This window comes from Mya arenaria, chromosome 6 (assembly GCF_026914265.1).
Source record: "Mya arenaria isolate MELC-2E11 chromosome 6, ASM2691426v1".
NCBI classification, from domain to species: domain Eukaryota; kingdom Metazoa; phylum Mollusca; class Bivalvia; order Myida; family Myidae; genus Mya; species Mya arenaria.
Genome location: NC_069127.1, coordinates 58,058,845 through 58,082,532, shown reverse-complemented (window position 1 = coordinate 58,082,532; position 23,688 = coordinate 58,058,845). Strand labels below are relative to the sequence as shown.

General features: G+C 34.5%; 1 protein-coding gene across 3 annotated transcripts in view; it reads right to left on the bottom strand.

Annotated features, from left to right (window-relative positions):
• The window catches only part of LOC128238548 (uncharacterized), a 40,912-nt gene that overhangs the window by 12,342 nt on the left and 4,882 nt on the right, over window positions 1–23,688 (bottom strand). For 2 of the 3 annotated variants that reach the window (XM_052954583.1, XM_052954582.1), the window contains 4 exons: window positions 6,736–7,542; window positions 6,180–6,218; window positions 5,798–5,995; window positions 4,105–4,323 (listed from right to left, as the gene is read on the bottom strand). In XM_052954583.1, the coding sequence (XP_052810543.1) occupies window positions 4,105–4,323; window positions 5,798–5,995; window positions 6,180–6,218; window positions 6,736–7,528 (1,249 nt within the window). In that variant the 5' untranslated portion in view covers window positions 7,529–7,542. The remainder of the gene's footprint in view (window positions 1–4,104; window positions 4,324–5,797; window positions 5,996–6,179; window positions 6,219–6,735; window positions 7,543–23,688) is intronic. The other variant, XM_052954584.1, reaches the window with a different exon arrangement.

The window sequence follows — 23,688 nt, the reverse complement described above, 5'->3', positions numbered from 1 at the left end:
TATATGTATCAAAATATTTATGTTTTCACTTTTAACAGTCTGGTGATATGATATGTTTGTAAGAAAAACACTATGTTCTGCTGTCTTGTTAAAAAATGTACAGCTGAAATGTCCACAAAATGCCAAAAACGTGTCGTTACGCCTTTTCATTTAAATATTGGCAATTTTAGAAATACGTTTTAAATCAGCTATACATATATGTATGCAAAATGTAATGAGTTTAATTGCATATTATTTTATCCATATTGCTTGACAATTTACAAAGTTATTCTTGAATGACTGAAACTACTGTAACTTTTTTTTATTGAAGCCTTATTCAGATACCTTAATTTACCATTATCCAGTATCATTAACTTCAGTGCAATTGAGTCTTTATATCTCGATATATGAAATCAGTCAAATGGGGTACTTTTCATGAACGGGTCAAAGTTGATCTTTGAAAACAGTTTTCCCAAAACGTCAAGTTTTCTGTCCGATTGTTTTTCTCTTGTATGCCATTGTAAACCGAACCAGGTAATATGCATTGATGAGGAGGTTTATTCGTTTAAAAATAAGGCATATTATCTTCTTGGTTACAACCTGTGAACGTTATCCAAATGAATGCCAAAGCCATCGCCGTCTAAAAATATCATATTCATATGGGATTTCTTATAATCTTTAACTGAACATTAAACCCCATTCTATCAATAAATTCAATGTTTGTTTTTTCCTGTTGGTTCTTTGTTTTCTCTTCATATACCTATTTGTTTGTGAATAAAACGGGAACCAATCAATTTAAAGTTTTGCCGGTTTGGTTTTTAGTTTAATTCATCACCATCTTGATTTTTTGGAATTAAAATGGAAACCAATCTTTTTACATTTCGGAATCAATTTGGCTGTTTTAAAAGGTCGCATAATTGAAATAATTTGTCATATGATAAAAAATGTTGATAAGTTAACCAATAAACATGATCAGATATTCTTGTTTTGCACCTTGGTCAATATGACTTTCTGCCAGTGAATATCAAAGTACTTGCATTGGCTCAATTGGCAATAATTCTTTATAAATATTTATTTATATGCCAGGTTAAAGTTTTTTTTAAGAATCAAAATAACACTAAAATGTTACTTTACTTTTAACATTAAGGCGTTTATAACTACGCATAGCGCTTCAAAAGAACTCTAGTAAGAACCTGTTGTTTTGCTTTACTTCTCTGGAACCGGGTTGGGTGATCTATCTGGGAGTGAAATAACAATTATAAAGGAATTATAACATTTGATATATTTCACTGTTTAAGCCCGCTCCCCGCTCTAAAATCAGATGTCAGCGAGCATAGGGCTGCATCACAAATTTAACGAAGACGTTTTCCAAATGACGTTAAGTTCGCAAACCATTTTGTGCGTTTTCAATTCAAATCCTTTTTAGGCATATAATAAATAGAAAATTTGTTTGTTTCATTGTACGATTGCAATATTTTAACATCGTACAAGTAAATATTTAACTCGTTGCTATGCCACTCGTGAGAAATTGCTAATGTTGCTCACTCGTTAAAATATATAACCATCTTACACTGAAATAATGTTTCTCTATTTACATCTACCTACGGTATGCTGTATTCTAAATTAAACGTGGATATTAAATGATAAGACGACTTTCTTCATAGTTGAGTTTAAAAATAATTAGTGTTAGGCAATGCTATTATTATACGAAATAAATTCATTGACTTTTAAATGTTGCAGCAAAGGCATATTTCCAAGACAAATGACCGAACAATGCATAAAAGTGTTGATGTGTGTTTGAAATATTTTAGAAATTCGTACTTTTTGTTGTTATATGTCTTTGTAAATAATACGAAAATTATCATTTGTCCCATCAGCAGACACCTAACAATTAATAGTTGTAGCCTGCCTGTTTGATCTAAATGCTTACCTATTTGAACAAATACTATGTAAATATCACATGGCAGCATGTGTAACATTGATATTGTAATCCCGAGAGCAGAATGTCACCCGCGGCGTAAGCCTCTCTAGGACCGGGGTCAGTTTTGAGTCATAATTAAAGCAAACTCGGTTAAGGACAACAAGATAATGCTATATGAAACATATCTTAACTCTAGCCATTGTGGTGTATAAGATGAATTGCTGTTCCGTGATAAGCTCTGTGGCTCTGTGGCTTTAAGATGCAATGAACCGAACAAATTTGAACGATCAGTCGTTGAAAGGACAAGCGAATATATAAGCTGTGGATATATACTGAACCAAAATATTTAAGGTCAAACTGGCAAATCCGATAATGCGCTATGGAAATTAATTTCTTTGCCAGTGGCGGATCCGTGGTCTAGTGGTAAGGCACTTGACTATCATTCCAGGGATCACAGGATCGATTTCCCGTCGCATCACTAAAAAAATACTAATCGTCTTCCGGGAGGGAGGTTAAATAGGCCGTGTGAAAGTGCTATACATTAGTGCACGTTAAAGAACCAGGGTAGCTCTAAAAAAACCTAAAATGACTAACAATCTTAACGGAGCACTTGCCGAATGGGCAAGGCCCGAGTGCGAGTATAAATAAGCTTACAACCCCTTTTCTTTGTCTTTTATACGATCTGAAATGCCTTAAGGTTAAACTGCCAAATCCGATGAAGCGCGCTTGCAAGTTTGGGCTAGGGCATTCAAGATCGCGTTAATGCCCCAGAAATGAACATTGTTCCGTACATTTACATTATTTCATTAAATGAAATAATTTAAATTAAACTAAGAAATATCCGCTTTTATTCAGATTACCGTCCGAGGAAGCGAAAAGGCCTAAGTTGGCATTACGTGTACTACATACATTTCTTTCAATGTATTAATCATGTTGGAGATAAATATTAAAATAACAAAAAGTGCCATGTGTCGGCTGAAAAGTTAAATCGACCATAAAATTGGTCAAGAAAATTTGTTTCAACTCTGAGGGATGTTATTTTATAGAATTCTTACTGAATATACCTTATGTTTCACACACTAGGTTTGCATACAAATTTAAGTTTCCATCGTTTATATATTTTGTGCAAAAAGAAAGTTTGTAAGACAAAAAGTCTTGTTTTCATATACAGTAAAACTGCGGTCGTTCAAACAAATGGTCGTTCGAGAACCGGCGGTCCATGCGGTCGGAGCTTTGTCCCGAACATTTTTCCATTTGAGAAATGTAAATGAGTAATAAAAATATGAATAAAACACTACCATGTCGATCCAACATCGGAATCTCTGAACAGAATTCCTACTTGTCACTTTGTTTTGAAATATGGCAAATAAGAACTTACAAATTTTTAAACACCTGAGCAATCTAGTGAAGGACCCATTACTGGGGCCATAGCTAGATCCCATTACGTCACATTGCTATTGAACAGCTTCGCGAAACCGACAAGATGAGTCAATCAACAATCCTTGATTTTGCGAAACTTTAATCTGACTTATGCCATAATATGTACTGTCATATTTAAATGTAGCTTGTTACGAAAATGTGGTTTTTGTTAAAATAAACTTTTATATTTATTCATTTAATGTTATTTAATTTTCATTTTACATTTAGTTTACGACAGCCTTTTAACCTATGAGCGATTTCCACAACGCAACACATAATCGGTGTCTTAGTAAACAGTCGGTTTCAAACTTAAAATACACTGAAGGATATTTCTTAACAGACTTGAAAATTGAAATTCGGGTCGTTCGAAACATCGTCGTCCCCGGCGTCCTCGAGCGATCGCAGTTTTATATCCAAATGTACTTCAGACTGAAAGTTGTCAGAAGGACTGTAGGCGAAAAAGTATTTGCTTCCTACTTTTTAACACTAACCTTAGATAAGTTTTCAATATTCAAATTAATTAATTGATAATTATTGGCCAATCAATAATGTTTTTGGTTAACTTTGACCAAACCAAAAGAGTTAACCAGTTTTATACAATTAGATGCAAAGTCCTGCATGTTATAACGTTGTATTAGCAATTTCGATAGTAATGATGACTTAAGGATTATTCATACGAAGTTTCATCGAAATTTGCCACATGTCGTTTAAAGCAAGCGGCAACAGACTTGCGACGGACGAAGATTAGTCAATTGTTCACTTAAGCTACAAAATACTACAGGTACCTGATTGATTTAAAACAGCAAACACATCCGGTAGGACGACTGTCATTTCCAACTTTTCAAATTCTTTTTTGGTCCTTAAAAGTGTTTGAATTGGTTCCAATAAAGAGTCAATAGTCCCTGATATGTAGAACTTGATGAACTTCCACATCCAAACGGCATTGTCAAAGTTGAGCTGTATCTTCAGGCACTCTCGTTTGGCTCCTGTAATATGCCTTCCCTCTTCAAAATAAAAAAAATAAGTAGATTTAAATTGATTATATATTTTGTAATTATTTCGATCAATATCGAGTTATGGCCCTTGAAATTGTAAAACATGGACATAGTTCTTCTATAGCCTAGACCTACGTTTTATCAACCTTACTGCCAATGACTAAAGGCTGATAAGGATTACCCTGAACGATTTGACAATGTCTGGGCAGAAACCAATTTCACTGAGCCGAAAGCAGTTCTATTCCAATATTTACAAAGCATTGTTCATGGGAAAAACATCCTGACCAAGCCAGATCGGAGTTTTTACTTTTGAGTTATTGGCCTTTAAATAGAAAAAGTTTCAAAAGTTCACATTGTTTACTCTTAAAGCAATTTGCATGCAGTCTGAGCAAAAGTTTAACACTTTTGTTGCGGTCATGCCCTCCGGTTCAAGTTTGAAACGACAGTCATGCTGCATTGTTAATTTTAAAGTTATTGCCCATCAATCGAAAATAATTATTATTGTATTAACTCTTTCCCTAACCTATTCAGCAGGCGTAAAATAATTGAAATCTATTTGAGGCACATTCAAATACTGGTGTCTCCCCATGGTTAAGATGTTACGTATATGGAAAAATTTTAAGGCTAAAGGTGACATCTCAAGCAAAAAGAGCTTCGGACAAAATGTGTCAATTTTTCAAAAAAGGGAGATAAATTTGCAAGAATTGATCAAAGAGAAACAAACTCCTGTGCTGTTCACAATACGAAAATGCAATGTATTAATGCTCCAAGTTACTGTGAATTTGCACAAGAAGCTTTTAAGTAAGGCCACTAGTTGTAATTCGTGCTCCGTGCACTATACTGTACGATTTAAAATGACCATTCGAAAGAAATTCTTTCCGAATTTGAGTAGAAAAGGACTCAAATGTTTTATTACTTGATAATACGAAGGGCCGTAAGTTCAGCATGACTAACGTTGAAGTAATGAAACTTCAATGTTAGACTTGTTTATGTTTATGTCTGACTAACAATAATGATAATTTATTACTTCTATTTGATGTGTCGTATTAAGAAATATTGAAATTTATCGTTGTACATTATGCTGCGATGTCTTGAAACTTCATTTATTCCTCCCGCTAATAATATATCACAGTATTTAATAAGGCCAGCATGTCAACTCAAACATGCAGTGTAACTAGAGTTAGCAGAGCTGTACCATTATGACATAATTAAATGGACATCGGATTATAAAATAGTTACAACACAATGTTCTCGTTCTTAAAAAAAACTACAATTTAGTCGTTGTTGTTTACGTCAGTTCACTGGATACTTACATGTTGACGTGATAACAATGTTGTGCAACAAACTTGTCTCATTACTTTTGATAAAGAATAAAATAGCAGTTGATATTTCATTTAAACACGTTTTTTTAAAACAAAATAATAACAAGTGATCATTACGAAAACATGGGTAGTATTTTGAAAATCCTCACGAGCATACATACCACAAGGATTGTCAAAAATCTTCCAAGTCTCAAAAATGACATGGATAATAAAATCTTTCATGTCCGGATGTATTTCTCCAACAATTTCAGGTGCTTTTTTTTCTACAAGCTGCGTAAACACGTCCACAAAAGATGAATAGAGGAAGTTTTTTGGGTCATCTTTCAGTTTTTCTAAATACAACGAAAGCGTCATCTCGCCTTAAATAAATGATTTAATTTATCAATATTGACGGGAAGCAGTTCATTTCATCCACAACCCAAAGTACCCATTTTTTCACGTTTATTTTCATGTTATTATCTCAAAATAGGTATTCAAAGTTTTTCATCAAGTACGTTATTCAGGAAATATCAAGTTGCTTTTATATATCAGTAAACTGTGTACCTTGATCGTTCTGTAGCTGTAACGTGAGTTGTTGCATAGCTGAAATTAGAAGGGAAACATATAAATGCAAATAAAGTATATATTGTTACATTTCGATCTTTAAATATGTTTTTATGTATTTTGCTTCCCTAAATTGAATATCGAAACTGTGGACAACAATTTTACAACCTTTAAATCAAGGGTCGAACATGAAACGGTTCTGTGTGACATTAAATAAGGAAGAATATATAACCTATTCGCCTTTATCACTCGCCAAAAACATTGGATATTTGTCAGACATTAATTGGAAGCAGGGGTTGATCAAGGCCTTGAGGTTAGAGGGTCACACCCAGAACTTATAACCGTGCACCTCCTCCCACCAGAGCTGAAATAGTATGCTCTTAATGTGATGTGTGAGCTTGGGCGACCTCACCCATAAAAAGATCTGTCTAAATTTAGTATGAACTGTTGCATTCTGAACGATTTAAGCATGTGCACCCATTCCTGGATTCGATAGTTAAAAGTAATTTATTGATATTTTACAATTATTTTATTCTTACGGCAAACAGTTCATTACCTTTTTCTAAGCCGTCCAACCTATGGCTTATTTCTCTGTCACTTTCATAAGACTCTTGAAGATGCTTATGATCAATCGCAACATAACTTCTCATTTTTCCATGTTCAATGTCATCCATACCTTCCTTTATTTCAGTTTCAAAAGCAACATCTCCAATATATGTCAGCCCAGAGGAAATGAATTCTTTTAAAACAGATATGTGTTCTTCGTAAACTACATGTTCCATCTCTAGCCTTTTTGAATGACAAAGAGTGTTCCTCATCTCTCTCAAAACATTCAAGGACTCTGCCAATCTAACATGTAATGTGTGTGGTTTTGGACACAACACCGAGAAAAGACAAGAGCATAAGGACATATTCCACGTGTTCACCTCTGTTGACTTTCCGGACCTAGGGTAAAGTTTGTCTTCGTATTGTTGACCAACTGTTGATGCAAGCACTTTGAGTTTGTAGTGCATAAGAACTGGGTCAATTGGATCTGCGATTTCATAGCATAAGAGCTTTCTTTGAACTTGAGTAAAAACACAACTAAGTAAGGACATGTCCCATTCCTCGATTTGTGTTTGTGTCCGAAATGGCGGATATAATATGTCTCTATTTTTTTTCTCAGAAGCAGATGGCATCTTTAATATATGAGCTTTTTCTTTCGAAAGGAATTGATCCACACATGTGTAGCCAAGCGACGACACAAACATTGGCAGAAGCCGTTTCGTGACCTTAACACAACATCGTATCAGCATTTGTAATATATTGTTGTAACGGTCGGCATCGCTAAAAGTAAACATGTCCGACATCGCAAAATGTGCAACTGAAAGAAATAGATGTTAGTTGTATACATAAACATTAATACATAACACATAAATGTCATCCTGAAAAGAACGCCAGGGAAACAAGTTATAGATTATACGTTATTACCAATGTTTGGAAATGTACTGCTACCTTCTACTGTCAATTGTATATTTTGTTTCTATTAATTAATGTTTGCATACTCAATGCAAAACTTAAGTATGCAAATAAATCTACACAACAGCAATATAGAAGCACCAACATCAACACATTATCTTATTTGTTTTAATATTTATGCAAAAAGCTGCAGAAACAAGCTCCGTAGCAAAAAAGTTTAATCATAAACCCGGTTTAATGCCACTGGGTAAACGCCAAAGACATAAAACATAAAATCACAAACAAGAAACATGGCGGTCCTCCATTTCTTAGAACCATGATTTCAGACGGTTTTTTTAAATATTATCTGCATATCATAGTCTTTTGAAAACTTTGAATTGACGTTTAATTGTCTGTGAATACTTTAAACAGTATCTGCACAACTCCCAGCACCGTCCCCGTAGGATAAACATATGACATCATTAATTCTTTCTGAAATGAAATCATCCTGGTTACAATTGTCTTAAGATTAAGACATAGGTTATCAATAAAGGGATCTCATTGCCTTGTTCCCATATTGCAATTGAACGCGTTCGTATTAAAGACAAGATTTCTAATAACGTCACCAGTCGCATACGTCATCAATTAAATGATCTAATTGTGCATGACCTCGAGATTAGAGTAAACAGCATAAATAGTTTACCCTTTATTTTGTTTATTCTATTTGTAGATTTTTTTTATAATTAACTAAGGAATATAATGGCTGAATGTACCCACGTAGAATATACCACCTAATTTAGTCAAATGATTTTGGTTTTGGCATAAATCAGTAAACACATTATAAACTACAGAATAACTTGGCATAAATCAGTAAACACATAATAAACTACAGAATAACCTGTCCTGCAGCTGGTTTGAAACCAATATATAGTATTGCAGGCCATAAAGTAGGTCTCTCTGTAATAATATTGAAAATAATTTATTTATAATATCCAATCAAGATATACCGCGGTCGTTTTCGCGCTAGACTAATCAATAGGTGTTATTATACTACTTCTCCAATTGTCTCGGAATTCACCAGATGAACGAATTTTATTAAAATGATATTTAATACCTGGGGTATAAACATATTTTTGTTGTTGTTGTTTTTTGAATTCTGTGACTATGTCTCCATCAAATATCTTGAACACGAGTTCACTGGAACCCGTGGTCACTGGAACCTAGGTCTACTAGATTTATGGCCATAACCTCAAATTTTAAATAACATTTATCAATGATTACACAATTTAAAAAAATAAGCCTCATTAGAGCACGCATCAATTTGAAGCAATACAGATGAGAGTAAAAAAAAAAACATGAACTAGTAAATTTGTTTCGAGTACTCAATGACCGGATAAAAACATCACTTGTAACGAATTGAATCAAGGTGTAGCATCAGGTGCTTGCTCTTAAGAGCCACGTGCATTTCCAGACTACCATATTGGCAAAGGTCTATGGTAAGACTAAATTCAGCAAGCTAAAAGTAGTTTGCTCTCTACCACCTAGAGACATTATTTGGAAGACTAATTCCTCGTTCTCCTAAATAATTCAAACTCCTTGTAACAGATGACTTTTTGGTGTGCCTAAACAGCACATGCACCTTATGCAGACCATTGTTCACCCTTCCTTTGCAGCTGCCCCCCCCCCCTCAAGGTGGCTTTTCAGTCACAACAGAAAACAATGATGCCATTTGCTGGAAAAAAATCATCCATGTATGGATTCCTTCATATTTCATACATTTTTCATTTGCATTAACCTTTAAAAACACCTCTATATATGAGTAAATTAAAGTAAATGACATCTAAATACCAACTTGTCCATATCAGATTACTTAGCGCCATTATCCCTTTCAAGGAGAGTACATAACATTCATAAGAGTATCACTTTACATTGTTATAGCGCTTGCATATTGTTTATTGTAATTCTGTACGATAAATTAGAAAAATTATTTTGCTTTTCATTCCAGTCGTATACTTTAGGAGGAAGCTCATCCCCTACTGTAAATGTACGCAATGAGGATCTGACCTTTAGGTGATAACCATTGAGTCCACAAGCAAAAATCACACTAACGCTTCATGCGAAGCAGAGTGATAATAGGCCGAAATTACTATTATGTTGTACAATACTAATGATGTTGCCAACACCTACAAATAATCCAAATCAACTACAAGGACCAATATACTGGTAATTTAAGCTTAGCCATCTAAAAATGGACCTTAACACCTTACCCCCCAACATTGTCAGAGTTACAGTATTGTATCTGCTATATCCATCACGTTGTAACTGCAAGGTCATAATATTAACACCAAGCATCCTTACTGTTTCAAAAACAATTGAATTATTTCCATTTAACTAACAATTCATATACATGTAGGTCTAGTTGATAATTAATTAACTTGTCAACAAATCAAAATACATTTTCACTCAAAATTATGAACATACATTGCCAGATAAAACACCATTCAATATCTTTTCTTTAACTCAAAAACGTATTTCCATTTCATTGTAAACACTAAATACTTAATATGCCTATTGAAGTATAAAATCAAACATTCGGAAACGGGTCTGAAACTTCAAAGACAAGCATTTTTTTTTACTGAGAAATTTTAGAGATCATTAATACCTGAGTAATTATTTATTCTATTGTAGCGTATTGTTGTACTCTACGCCTACAACGATATTTATTGCAATATTTTACTCAGTATTTATGTTCGATTACTTTGTTCATATACTTTCATTTTTGTTGTTATGCTAGTGTCCAATGAGGAACAGATACTCTAGTTGCCATTGTTACCACTGTGTCGTTTATCAATACATCAATATAAATAACAATAACTCACAACAGATTGTGCGCTTCAAGATTTATCAACAGTTAAAAGTGCTTTCAGGCGAACATTTTAGTAATTTACAGCACAAGACTAGATGAAATAAGCAGGATTTTCCAAAACCATGTGCACTTCTTTACGTAAATAGATGATGCTTCACTTCAATTGAATTATTTCTACAAATTGGAAATATTTACTATTCAGTGTTTTATGGATTTCGTCTCTCAAAACCCATGAAATAAACTTCTTAGGTCAGCTTAAGTTTAACAATTTACCACAGATTATTGACATATTGCAATTAGTTTCACTCATTGCATGTGCTTTCTGCTACGATATTATCATGTGTATCTTGTGTATTTAATTGCTCGCATATAATTACTCCACTCATGATTCAGTACTGATCTCATTTCATGTATACTTTTCTTATTCAATACGACAAATATTACTCATAATATCGTGATGATGTGCATACTTACGCTTCCAGTCATTCTTGTTATGCGATAATTGTCAGCTACATTTTTCAATCAGGAATTGCATTACTTCATTTGTTTACAAGCCACTTGTTTATTTGCTTTATATGTAATAGTATGTATGATGGTTTTTGTTGTTACTGCCACACAGGCATTATCATTTATTAACTAAATATCCTATACACATGTTCATCAACATTTAGTTTGTCAAAAGATAAAAAAGATAATCATTGCATTAGAATAGAAGTAGCTTGAAATAACCAACCAATACCTTGGGTTTAATTGGCTCAGGGTGTTTTAAGATTCCCGGTGTTGACCAACATGATTTTTATTTTTTAGCATTGTGTACTTATACCCGATGACTACCATTTTGATACTCAGTTTGTTTCGGTCGAAATATATTCATAAAAGAATACTGCGCCTATTTGTGCATATTTAAATCGTACTTGTCATTTGTATGCTTATTGTAGTGCAGTAACACTATGTTATTATGTTTAAACATAGAACGTTTCGGTCCTACCATCTGGATGTTTAGTATTATAAAATGGTATCATATTTTAACGTTGCATGACGCATGCCGCTCGCTTTTATGATTTAACTAACGAATTGCTTTATTAATATCGATTTCGATCAAATCCAAAATGAACGCTGATATAAATCGAATCATATTTGACCATTGCAACTTTGTTATGGTTGGGTAAATTGTTGTATCATCGCCTTTGCCATTAAGGTGATGTAAGTTATTTAATTCATATGAAGTAAACCCAGTACTGTTATTCTTTTGACTTTTTCAAGTGTAGTTTTTATATAAATTGTCATGAATTTTATTGTGTAGTATTGCGCGCAAACTTACGTAACGTGACGTCGCGGCGTTATGACTCTACGTCTACGTCACTTCCGTTGTTTGGTATGTATGATCGTTGAGTAAAAGAATCGAGCCTGAAACGACGTGTTATTTACTTACCTCAGTCTTACAAAGACATTTTGGTGCCAAGATAAAGCCAACATGCAACTAACAAAGCTAACTGCAATGCGAGATGAATAAAGGAATGTTGTCGAAGAACTACTTTTGAAGATCGAGGAGGAATTACCTAATTTCGAGCGCATCAAGCTGCTGGAAATTCTAGCGGAGAAGGCGGAAACTGTCAACACCTTAAGTGAGAAAATCGTAAGGCATGCATACATTGCTGACTTTGAGACGGAGCTTGTTGACAGTGAGGAGTATTCTATCGACATAGAATTGAAAATGCTGAGACTCCGTAGACAGACACAACATGCATCCGAGAACACAGACTATTCCTAGAGTGACGGAAACAAGAATCGCAATACAGAGGCGATACGTGTAAACGAACCGTTAGCGCCATCGGAAGTGATGTCACAGCTTTATCGCAAATTGCCTCACCTTTCGCCGCCGAATTTTACTGGTGACATAACCGAATGGCAAACTTTCTGGACCTGCTACGAGTCATCAGTGCATTCAAACCACACCCTGTATGATTTAAAAAAAATCTGCGGTCATTGTTACATGGAAGCGCTGCCCAAAGTATTGCTGGTTTCCTATACACATGGAAACTACGCTAAGGCCATAGATCTACTTAAAGAACGTTTCTGTCAGAGGTATGAGATCCTCAGCACGTATATGCAGGCGTTGCTTGAACTGCCACGCCCGGAGAATACTCCGCACAGCATACAGACTTTCAGTGATAAAATGAAAACATACATTTGACGCCTCGAGTCTTTAGGCCAGTCTTAAAAAATATATGACGATTTGTTGGTTCCCATCATCAGCGACAAACTTCCGAACGAGCTGAGACGTAATATGGCCCGTGACCATGACGACCGACCGTGGACGCTACCGGAAGTGAGACGAGCCATTGGAACGGAGATCAAAGTGTTACAGGATGGGAAAATCCCAGTGCTACATGAATATCACATCCAAACAGCATTCTTCCTCGCCGGAAAAGACACAGAGGCCCCTATTGAAACTAGCAGTTGTGGAGGAGACCAATACCGGAAACGATGGGTTGGTTCTTGCAGCGCGGATTCGGACACAAAATGGACATCACACTACCCGCCCTATCGTAAAGCTGTATCCAAAGAAGTGCTGTATGACACCGACAGTGTAAGAGACTTATATCATTCGCCGCGCCGGAGTGTCATGAATTGTATTTGTATAGTATTACGTGCGAGCTTACGTAACGTGACGTCGCGGTGTTATGACTTTACGTTGACGTCACTTCCGATGTTTTGTATTTATGATAGTTGAGTAAAACGATCGAACCTGACACGACGTATTATTTACTTACTTTGTCTTACAAAGACATTAATCTTTAAAGGGCCGGTACATTATTGTATTTGTAGTGTTCAGAACTGTTTGCTTGTTAGAGATTACCGTATACAACGTTACCACTGAAGTACTGCAATACTTTACGTAACGACATCACATTGAATTATGAACACTTGCACGAATGAATGTCAATGATAATTTTGTTATCATTATGCATCAGACAGATTTATTTATCTTTGTAAGAGGGATATAACCTTTCCAAAATAGACTTTCTCTCCTTTTAGTAGGAGTTTCAGTCAATATTTGTTATATTAAATAATAATTCGTGAGACATGTTGCTATTTATTTTTGTAAAAGAGATAATTTCTAATTTGCTTTTCGGTGAACTTAAAAGATTTATCAGTAATATAAAAATGAAATTACCCTGTTGCAAATAGTGAAATAAGAATTTGAGAATTTTCACTGTTTTGAAATTTTAGCCCGGTCTCACTTCCAAATCGAACAATAGAGCGCACAAGGCTTGGACACAATTTCGACAACGCCATATCAAAAATGACGTAACGTTTGTAAACAATATTGCACGTCTTTTGATTTCATTTTAAGGAATATTATAAAAAGATGTTGTTGTTTCACTTAAGCTCGATTTATATATTTCACTTTGTAAACACCTAAAGCTTTTATTCACCAGTGTCTACATATTTCTCTTCGTATACACCAAACTTAATTATTAACGAGTAACGTAGCCACACGTGAAATACTTACTTTTGGTTTTCACGAAGAGAACTATAAAACGATCATACACTGAAACAATTATCATGTATATGATATTGAACAAATAAGGCCACTCCTTTTTTATTTTTTGGTTTACAAGAATTTTTGGAAAAATTGTCCACCGGGTGGTCGAAAAAACAAAAAGGAAAAAAGTCACAAAACATACTCTTAAAGGGTGAAAATCAGAGAACAACATAAAAACATTGAAAATCTATATCATTTACTTGACATTTTAAATTTTTTAACTGCTATTAATGCATGTTTTAATACACTCAAAGTTTCAAAGTTCTAATTAAACACACAGTTTAAATTTTACATACTGTGCATATAAAACATCAATGAAATTGACTATAGAACATGTTTTCGTGTATAAACTACACTTTTTATCAAAGATACATTGAATATCACTCAGCAAGACATTTAGTTTAAGGGTATGCTAAAGCAAATGTGAATGCAGAACACTTAAAAACTGACCAAAATTAAATTGAAAAAAAAGAAAAGGCAAATTTTATGCATTAAAATACACAAAAATTGCACTGTATTAAAACAATACATTACATTTTCTCAACATTGTTTCAGTTATTTCAATATTGGAAAATGTCAATAAAGTGAAATAATTACCAATTTTGTAAATAAGGAAGTAACATTTTATGAAGACATTTGAGCTTTAATATTGTGAAAACAATTCCTGAAAAACTAAAAACCAAACTAGACCTAGATTTGAGTTTTAATAACCCTTACTATGCGGGGTCATAGTTGTGTGTAACCCGATCCATGCTAAGTCGGGATATTTTCGGACCGGGATATTTACCATAAGATGTTCACCCAATCCATTTCAAATTCAAATCTTGCAGGAAATTACCACATCAGTACATAAAAATCACGTAGCAGAATAATTAATCTAGCATGTGACTTAACTTTATGTACCAATGATAGTAAACTGATAGAGAAATCCATAATTATGTATTGGATTTTTGCATCTTCTCCCAACTCCGCCATTTTGTGTGTACATGCATCTATACTTCATGCTTGTTTATTTTTCATTTTAAAGAGTATTCCTTGGTTACAACAACAAATCTCTTTTATAGTAAAATATCAAGTTTATTACAAATTGAAATGGACTTATTCAAAATAGTTTTCCGTGTTGTTTTATCTAGATGTTTTGTACACAACTCCTGGCATTAGTAAATGTCATTGACACATGTGTTCAACTCTTTCATTGATTTTACTCTACTATTAGCCCAAACATGAATAAACATGTAATCTAGAATAAACACAAGCTTTACATTTATTCAATGACAAGTATTTCCAAACCATTCTGTGATTTAAAATCCATAAACACCACCGACCGAACTTGTGAAACTAGGTCACCGGTGTCAGCTTAGAAATTTTACTTTAGATTTCACCACTCACACTTAGTGCACTGTTATTTGATATTTAACCATGAAATGTTATAAAATGTTTTTCTAACACTTAATTTACAGATATGTGTTTGTCTACTAATTCGATGGCAGCCGCTGACACTTTCATTTTTTATCTATAAACAATATTTTCATGACCTAAATTGGCCGGGGAAAAACAACAATCACGTGACAGTTATTGTTTGTGTCGGCTGTTAAATTTGCCAATGTTTATTGCTATTGTTATATTAATAACTCCTACATATTTTAATTAATTATTTCATACAAAGACCGACTGCTATAGTTAATTCCGCCATTGCCAACGGCGCTTCCATAACATTTGACTGGCTCACATGCTATCACTATAAATTGGCTAGTACGTCTACGGAACAACAAACCAGTCGAGATCTACTGCATTTGTACTCTTATCTGTTCGTTTTTCGTTCGTTTCGCACCAAAATCAATTTGGTCGGGAAAATAATTTTGAAAAAAAAAATAAAATTCATTTTTTATTTTTTTTGAACTTTTCGGAAAATTAGACCCGCCGGTTTTGTAAACCAATTTATATAAAAGTAGTGGCCTAAGCTACACTACCATACATTTTGGGCTTGGAAAGATTGTTTTTAAGCAGAATTTTTTGTTTGTACATTTAATGTTTTGTCTAAACAAGGTGAACCACGACCTGGTCCATTGTTTGTTTTACGAACGCTCAAAAAAGATATGGAATCCGATATTTAATCAGATTGACGCTTCTTATTCTACAATGACAGTTTTCTTTTGTAACAAGATTGTGGCATAGCTTGTAGTGTATCTAATTTGATAATGGATTTACTATTCATATAATTTTGCTTACCATCAATAGAATAAATAAGACACTATAATAGTTCAATTATTAAATGTTAATGATTTTATTTATATCTATAGTAGTTACTATAAGTGACATGCAGATAGCTTACACTACCTCAGAATGTGAAGCAGAAATTCAGATAGGTATTGAACTACCTGACGTATCATTTATTTTATTAAATAAGATTGTTTATGCTAAGTATTCTGCATTCTGTTCATAAAAACATCGATAAAAGAAAAACCTTTTTAATGAGTATATTCACCCTTAGAAACCTAATTTACCAATACGACATGTTCACCCTGCTAGTGTTTTTGTATGATCGTGTGTTGGGTATAGTTGTTTTCTGTACCAAAATAAAATGTTCCTGATTGTAGGGCATCTATATTATACTCAATAATTTATAAATGCAATATTTAATTACCCTTATGGAAGTGACTACTGCAAAATATAACGTTAACATGTAATATTGGGCATTTAACAACTATACCCCAAATGCGACAGTACTAAAGCGAACAGATGGAACATGTAATATTGGAACGTAAACAACTGTACTAAAAACATGAGTATCCTACACCAAATAGGTGGAACATGTAATAGTGTGACGTACACAACAAAACAAGAACACGATTATCATAAACCGAACAGGTGGAACATGTAATAGTATGACGTACACAACTACACAAGAACACGATTATCCTAAACCGAACAGGTGGAACATGTAATAGTATGACATACACAACTATATAAGAACACGTTTATCCTAAACCGAACAGGTGGAACATGTAATAGTATGACGTACACAACTATACAAGAACACTTTTATCCTAAACCAAACAGGTGGAACATGTAATAGTATGACGTACACAACTATACAAGAACACTTTTATCCTAAACCGAACAGGTGGAACATGTAATAGTATGACGTACACAACTATACAAGAACACGTTTATCCTAAACCGAACAGGTGGAACATGTAATAGTATGACGTACACAACTATACAAGAACACTTTTATCCTAAACCGAACAGGTGGAACATGTAATAGTATGACGTACACAACTACACAAGAACACGTTTATCCTAAACCGAATAGGTGGAACATGTAATAATGTGACGTAAACAACTATACAAGAACACGTTTATCCTAAACCGAATAGGTGGAACATGTAATAGTATGACGTAAACAACTACACAAGAACACTTTTATCCTAAACCGAACAGGTGGAACATGTAATAGTATGACGTACACAACTATACAAGAACACATTCATCCTAAACCGAACAGGTGGAACATGTAATAGTGTGACGTAAACAACTACACAACAACACGTTTATCCTAAACCGAATAGGTGGAACATGTAATAGTATGACGTACACAACTATATAAGAACACGTTTATCCTAAACCGAATAGGTGGAACATGTAATAGTATGACGTACACAACTATACAAGAACACGATTATCCTAAACCGAACAGGTGGAACATGTAATAGTATGACGTACACAACTACACAAGAACACGTTTATCCTAAACCGAATAGGTGGAACATGTAATAATGTGACGTAAACAACTATACAAGAACACGTTTATCCTAAACCGAACAGGTGGAACATGTAATAGTATGACGTACACAACTACACAAGAACACGTTTATCCTAAACCGAATAGGTGGAACATGTAATAGTATGACGTACACAACTATATAAGAACACGTTTATCCTAAACCGAACAGGTGGAACATGTAATAGTATGACGTACACAACTACACAAGAACACGTTTATCCTAAACCGAATAGGTGGAACATGTAATAGTATGACGTAAACAACTATACAAGAACACGTTTATCCTAAACCGAACAGGTGGAACATGTAATAGTATGACGTACACAACTATATAAGAACACGTTTATCCTAAACCGAATAGGTGGAACATGTAATAGTATGACGTACACAACAAAACAAGAACACGTTTATCCTAAACCGAATAGGTGGAACATGTAATAGTATGACGTACACAACTACACAAGAACACGATTATCCTAAACCGAATAGGTGGAACATGTAATAGTATGACGTACACAACTACACAAGAACACGTTTATCCTAAACCGAATAGGTGGAACATGTAATAATGTGACGTAAACAACTACACAAGAACACGTTTATCATAAACCGAACAGGTGGAACATGTAATAGTATGACGTACACAACTATACAAGAACACATTTATCCTAAACCGAATAGGTGGAACATGTAATAGTATGACGTACACAACTATACAAGAACACTTTTATCCTAAACCGAATAGGTGGAACATGTAATAGTATGACGTACACAACTATACAAGAACACATTTATCCTAAACCGAATAGGTGGAACATGTAATAGTGTGACGTACACAACTATACAAGAACACGTTTATCCTAAACCGAACAGGTGGAACATGTAATAGTATGACGTAAACAACTATACAAAAACACGTTTATCCTAAACCGAACAGGTGGAACATGTAATAGTATGACGTAAACAACTATATAAGAACACGTTTATCCTAAACCGAATAGGTGGAACATGTAATAGTATGACGTAAACAACTATACAAGAACACGTTTATCCTAAACCGAATAGGTGGAACATGTAATAGTATGACGTAAACAACTATACAAGAACACGTTTATCCTAAACCGAACAGGTGGAACATGTAATAGTATGACGTACACAACTACACAAGAACACGTTTATCCTAAACCGAATAGGTGGAACATGTAAAAGTATGACGTAAACAACTATACAAGAACCCTTTTATCCTAAACCGAATAGGTGGAACATGTAATAGTATGACGTACACAACTACACAAGAACACATTTATCCTAAACCGAATAGGTGGAACATGTAATAGTATGACGTACACAACTACACAAGAACACATTTATCCTAAACCGAATAGGTGGAACATGTAATAGTATGACGTACACAACTACACAAGAACACATTTATCCTAAACCGAATAGGTGGAACATGTAAAAGTATGACGTAAACAACTACACAAGAACACATTTATCCTAAACCGAATAGGTGGAACATGTAATAGTATGACGTACACAACTACACAAGAACACATTTATCCTAAACCGAATAGGTGGAACATGTAATAGTATGACGTACACAACTACACAAGAACACATTTATCCTAAACCGAATAGGTGGAACATGTAATAGTATGACGTACACAACTACACAAGAACACTTTTATCCTAAACCGAATAGGTGGAACATGTAATAGTATGACGTACACAACTACACAACAACACGTTTATCCTAAACCGAATAGGTGGAACATGTAATAGTATGACGTACACAACTATACAAGAACACATTTATCCTAAACCGAATAGGTGGAACATGTAATAGTATGACGTACACAACTATACAAGAACACATTTATCCTAAACCGAATAGGTGGAACATGTAATAGTATGACGTACACAACTATACAAGAACACATTTATCCTAAACCGAATAGGTGGAACATGTAATAGTATGACGTACACAACTACACAAGAACACTTTTATCCTAAACCGAATAGGTGGAACATGTAATAGTATGACGTAAACAACTATACAAGAACACGTTTATCCTAAACCGAATAGGTGGAACATGTAATAGTATGACGTAAACAACTATATAAGAACACGTTTATCCTAAACCGAATAGGTGGAACATGTAATAGTATGACGTACACAACTATACAAGAACACGTTTATCCTAAACCGAACAGGTGGAACATGTAATAGTATGACGTACACAACTACACAAGAACACTTTTATCATAAACCGAATAGGTGGAACATGTAATAGTATGACGTACACAACTATACAAGAACACGTTTATCCTAAACCGAATAGGTGGAACATGTAATAGCATGACGTACACAACTACACAAGAACACGTTTATCCTAAACCGAATAGGTGGAACATGTAATAGTATGACGTACACAACTATACAAGAACACTTTTATCCTAAACCGAATAGGTGGAACATGTAATAGTATGACGTACACAACTATTAAAGAACACGTTTATCCTAAACCGAACAGGTGGAACATGTAATAGTATGACGTACACAACTACACAAGAACACGTTTATCATAAACCGAATAGGTGGAACATGTAATAGTATGACGTACACAACTACACAAGAACACGATTATCCTAAACCGAATAGGTGGAACATGTAATAGTATGACGTACACAACTATACAAGAACACGTTTATCCTAAACCGAACAGGTGGAACATGTAATAGTGTGACGTAGACAACTATACAAGAACACGTTTATCCTAAACCGAACAGGTGGAACATGTAATAGTGTGACGTAGACAACTATACAAGAACACGTTTATCCTAAACCGAACAGGTGGAACATGTAATAGTGTGACGTACACAACTATACAAGAACACGTTTATCCTAAACCGAATAGGTGGAACATGTAATAGTGTGACGTAGACAACTATATAAGAACACGTTTATCCTAAACCGAATAGGTGGAACATGTAATAGTATGACGTACACAACTACACAAGAACACTTTTATCCTAAACCGAATAGGTGGAACATGTAATAGTATGACGTACACAACTACACAAGAACACGTTTATCCTAAACCGAATAGGTGGAACATGTAATAGTATGACGTACACAACTATACAAGAACACATTTATCCTAAACCGAATAGGTGGAACATGTAATAGTATGACGTACACAACTATACAAGAACACATTTATCCTAAACCGAATAGGTGGAACATGTAATAGTATGACGTACACAACTATACAAGAACACATTTATCCTAAACCGAATAGGTGGAACATGTAATAGTATGACGTACACAACTACACAAGAACACTTTTATCCTAAACCGAATAGGTGGAACATGTAATAGTATGACGTAAACAACTATACAAGAACACGTTTATCCTAAACCGAATAGGTGGAACATGTAATAGTATGACGTAAACAACTATATAAGAACACGTTTATCCTAAACCGAATAGGTGGAACATGTAATAGTATGACGTACACAACTATACAAGAACACGTTTATCCTAAACCGAACAGGTGGAACATGTAATAGTATGACGTACACAACTACACAAGAACACATTTATCCTAAACCGAATAGGTGGAACATGTAATAGTATGACGTACACAACTACACAAGAACACTTTTATCCTAAACCGAATAGGTGGAACATGTAATAGTATGACGTACACAACTACACAACAACACGTTTATCCTAAACCGAACAGGTGGAACATGTAATAGTATGACGTACACAACTATACAAGAACACATTTATCCTAAACCGAATAGGTGGAACATGTAATAGTATGACGTACACAACTATACAAGAACACATTTATCCTAAACCGAATAGGTGGAACATGTAATAGTATGACGTACACAACTATACAAGAACACATTTATCCTAAACCGAATAGGTGGAACATGTAATAGTATGACGTACACAACTACACAAGAACACTTTTATCCTAAACCGAATAGGTGGAACATGTAATAGTATGACGTAAACAACTATACAAGAACACGTTTATCCTAAACCGAATAGGTGGAACATGTAATAGTATGACGTAAACAACTATATAAGAACACGTTTATCCTAAACCGAATAGGTGGAACATGTAATAGTATGACGTACACAACTACACAAGAACACGTTTATCCTAAACCGAATAGGTGGAACAAGTAATAGTATGACGTAAACAACTATACAAGAACACGTTTATCCTAAACCGAATAGGTGGAACATGTAATAGTATGACGTACACAACTATATAAGACCACGTTTATCCTAAACCGAATAGGTGGAACATGTAATAGTGTGACGTAAACAACTATACAAGAACACATTTATCCTAAACCGAATAGGTGGAACATGTAATAGTATGACGTACACAACTACACAACAACACGTTTATCCTAAACCGAACAGGTGGAACATGTAATAGTATGACGTACACAACTATACAAGAACACATTTATCCTAAACCGAATAGGTGGAACATGTAATAGTATGACGTACACAACTATACAAGAACACATTTATCCTAAACCGAATAGGTGGAACATGTAATAGTATGACGTACACAACTATACAAGAACACATTTATCCTAAACCGAATAGGTGGAACATGTAATAGTATGACGTACACAACTACACAAGAACACTTTTATCCTAAACCGAATAGGTGGAACATGTAATAGTATGACGTAAACAACTATACAAGAACACATTTATCCTAAACCGAATAGGTGGAACATGTAATAGTATGACGTACACAACTACACAAGAACACTTTTATCCTAAACCGAATAGGTGGAACATGTAATAGTATGACGTACACAACTACACAAGAACACGTTTATCCTAAACCGAATAGGTGGAACATGTAATAGTATGACGTAAACAACTATATAAGAACACGTTTATCCTAAACCGAATAGGTGGAACATGTAATAGTATGACGTACACAACTATACAAGAACACGTTTATCCTAAACCGAACAGGTGGAACATGTAATAGTATGACGTACACAACTACACAAGAACACGTTTATCATAAACCGAATAGGTGGAACATGTAATAGTATGACGTACACAACTATACAAGAACACGTTTATCCTAAACCGAATAGGTGGAACATGTAATAGTATGACGTACACAACTACACAAGAACACGTTTATCCTAAACCGAATAGGTGGAACATGTAATAGTATGACGTAAACAACTATACAAGAACACGTTTATCCTAAACCGAACAGGTGGAACATGTAATAGTATGACGTACACAACTATATAAGAACACGTTTATCCTAAACCGAATAGGTGGAACATGTAATAGTATGACGTACACAACAAAACAAGAACACGTTTATCATAAACCGAATAGGTGGAACATGTAATAGTATGACGTACACAACTACACAAGAACACGATTATCCTAAACCGAATAGGTGGAACATGTAATAGTATGACGTACACAACTATATAAGAACACGTTTATCCTAAACCGAACAGGTGGAACATGTAATAGTGTGACGTAGACAACTATACAAGAACACGTTTATCCTAAACCGAACAGGTGGAACATGTAATAGTGTGACGTAGACAACTATACAAGAACACGTTTATCCTAAACCGAACAGGTGGAACATGTAATAGTGTGACGTACACAACTATACAAGAACACGTTTATCCTAAACCGAATAGGTGGAACATGTAATAGTGTGACGTAGACAACTATATAAGAACACGTTTATCCTAAACCGAATAGGTGGAACATGTAATAGTGTGACGTAGACAACTATACAAGAACACGTTTATCCTAAACCGAACAGGTGG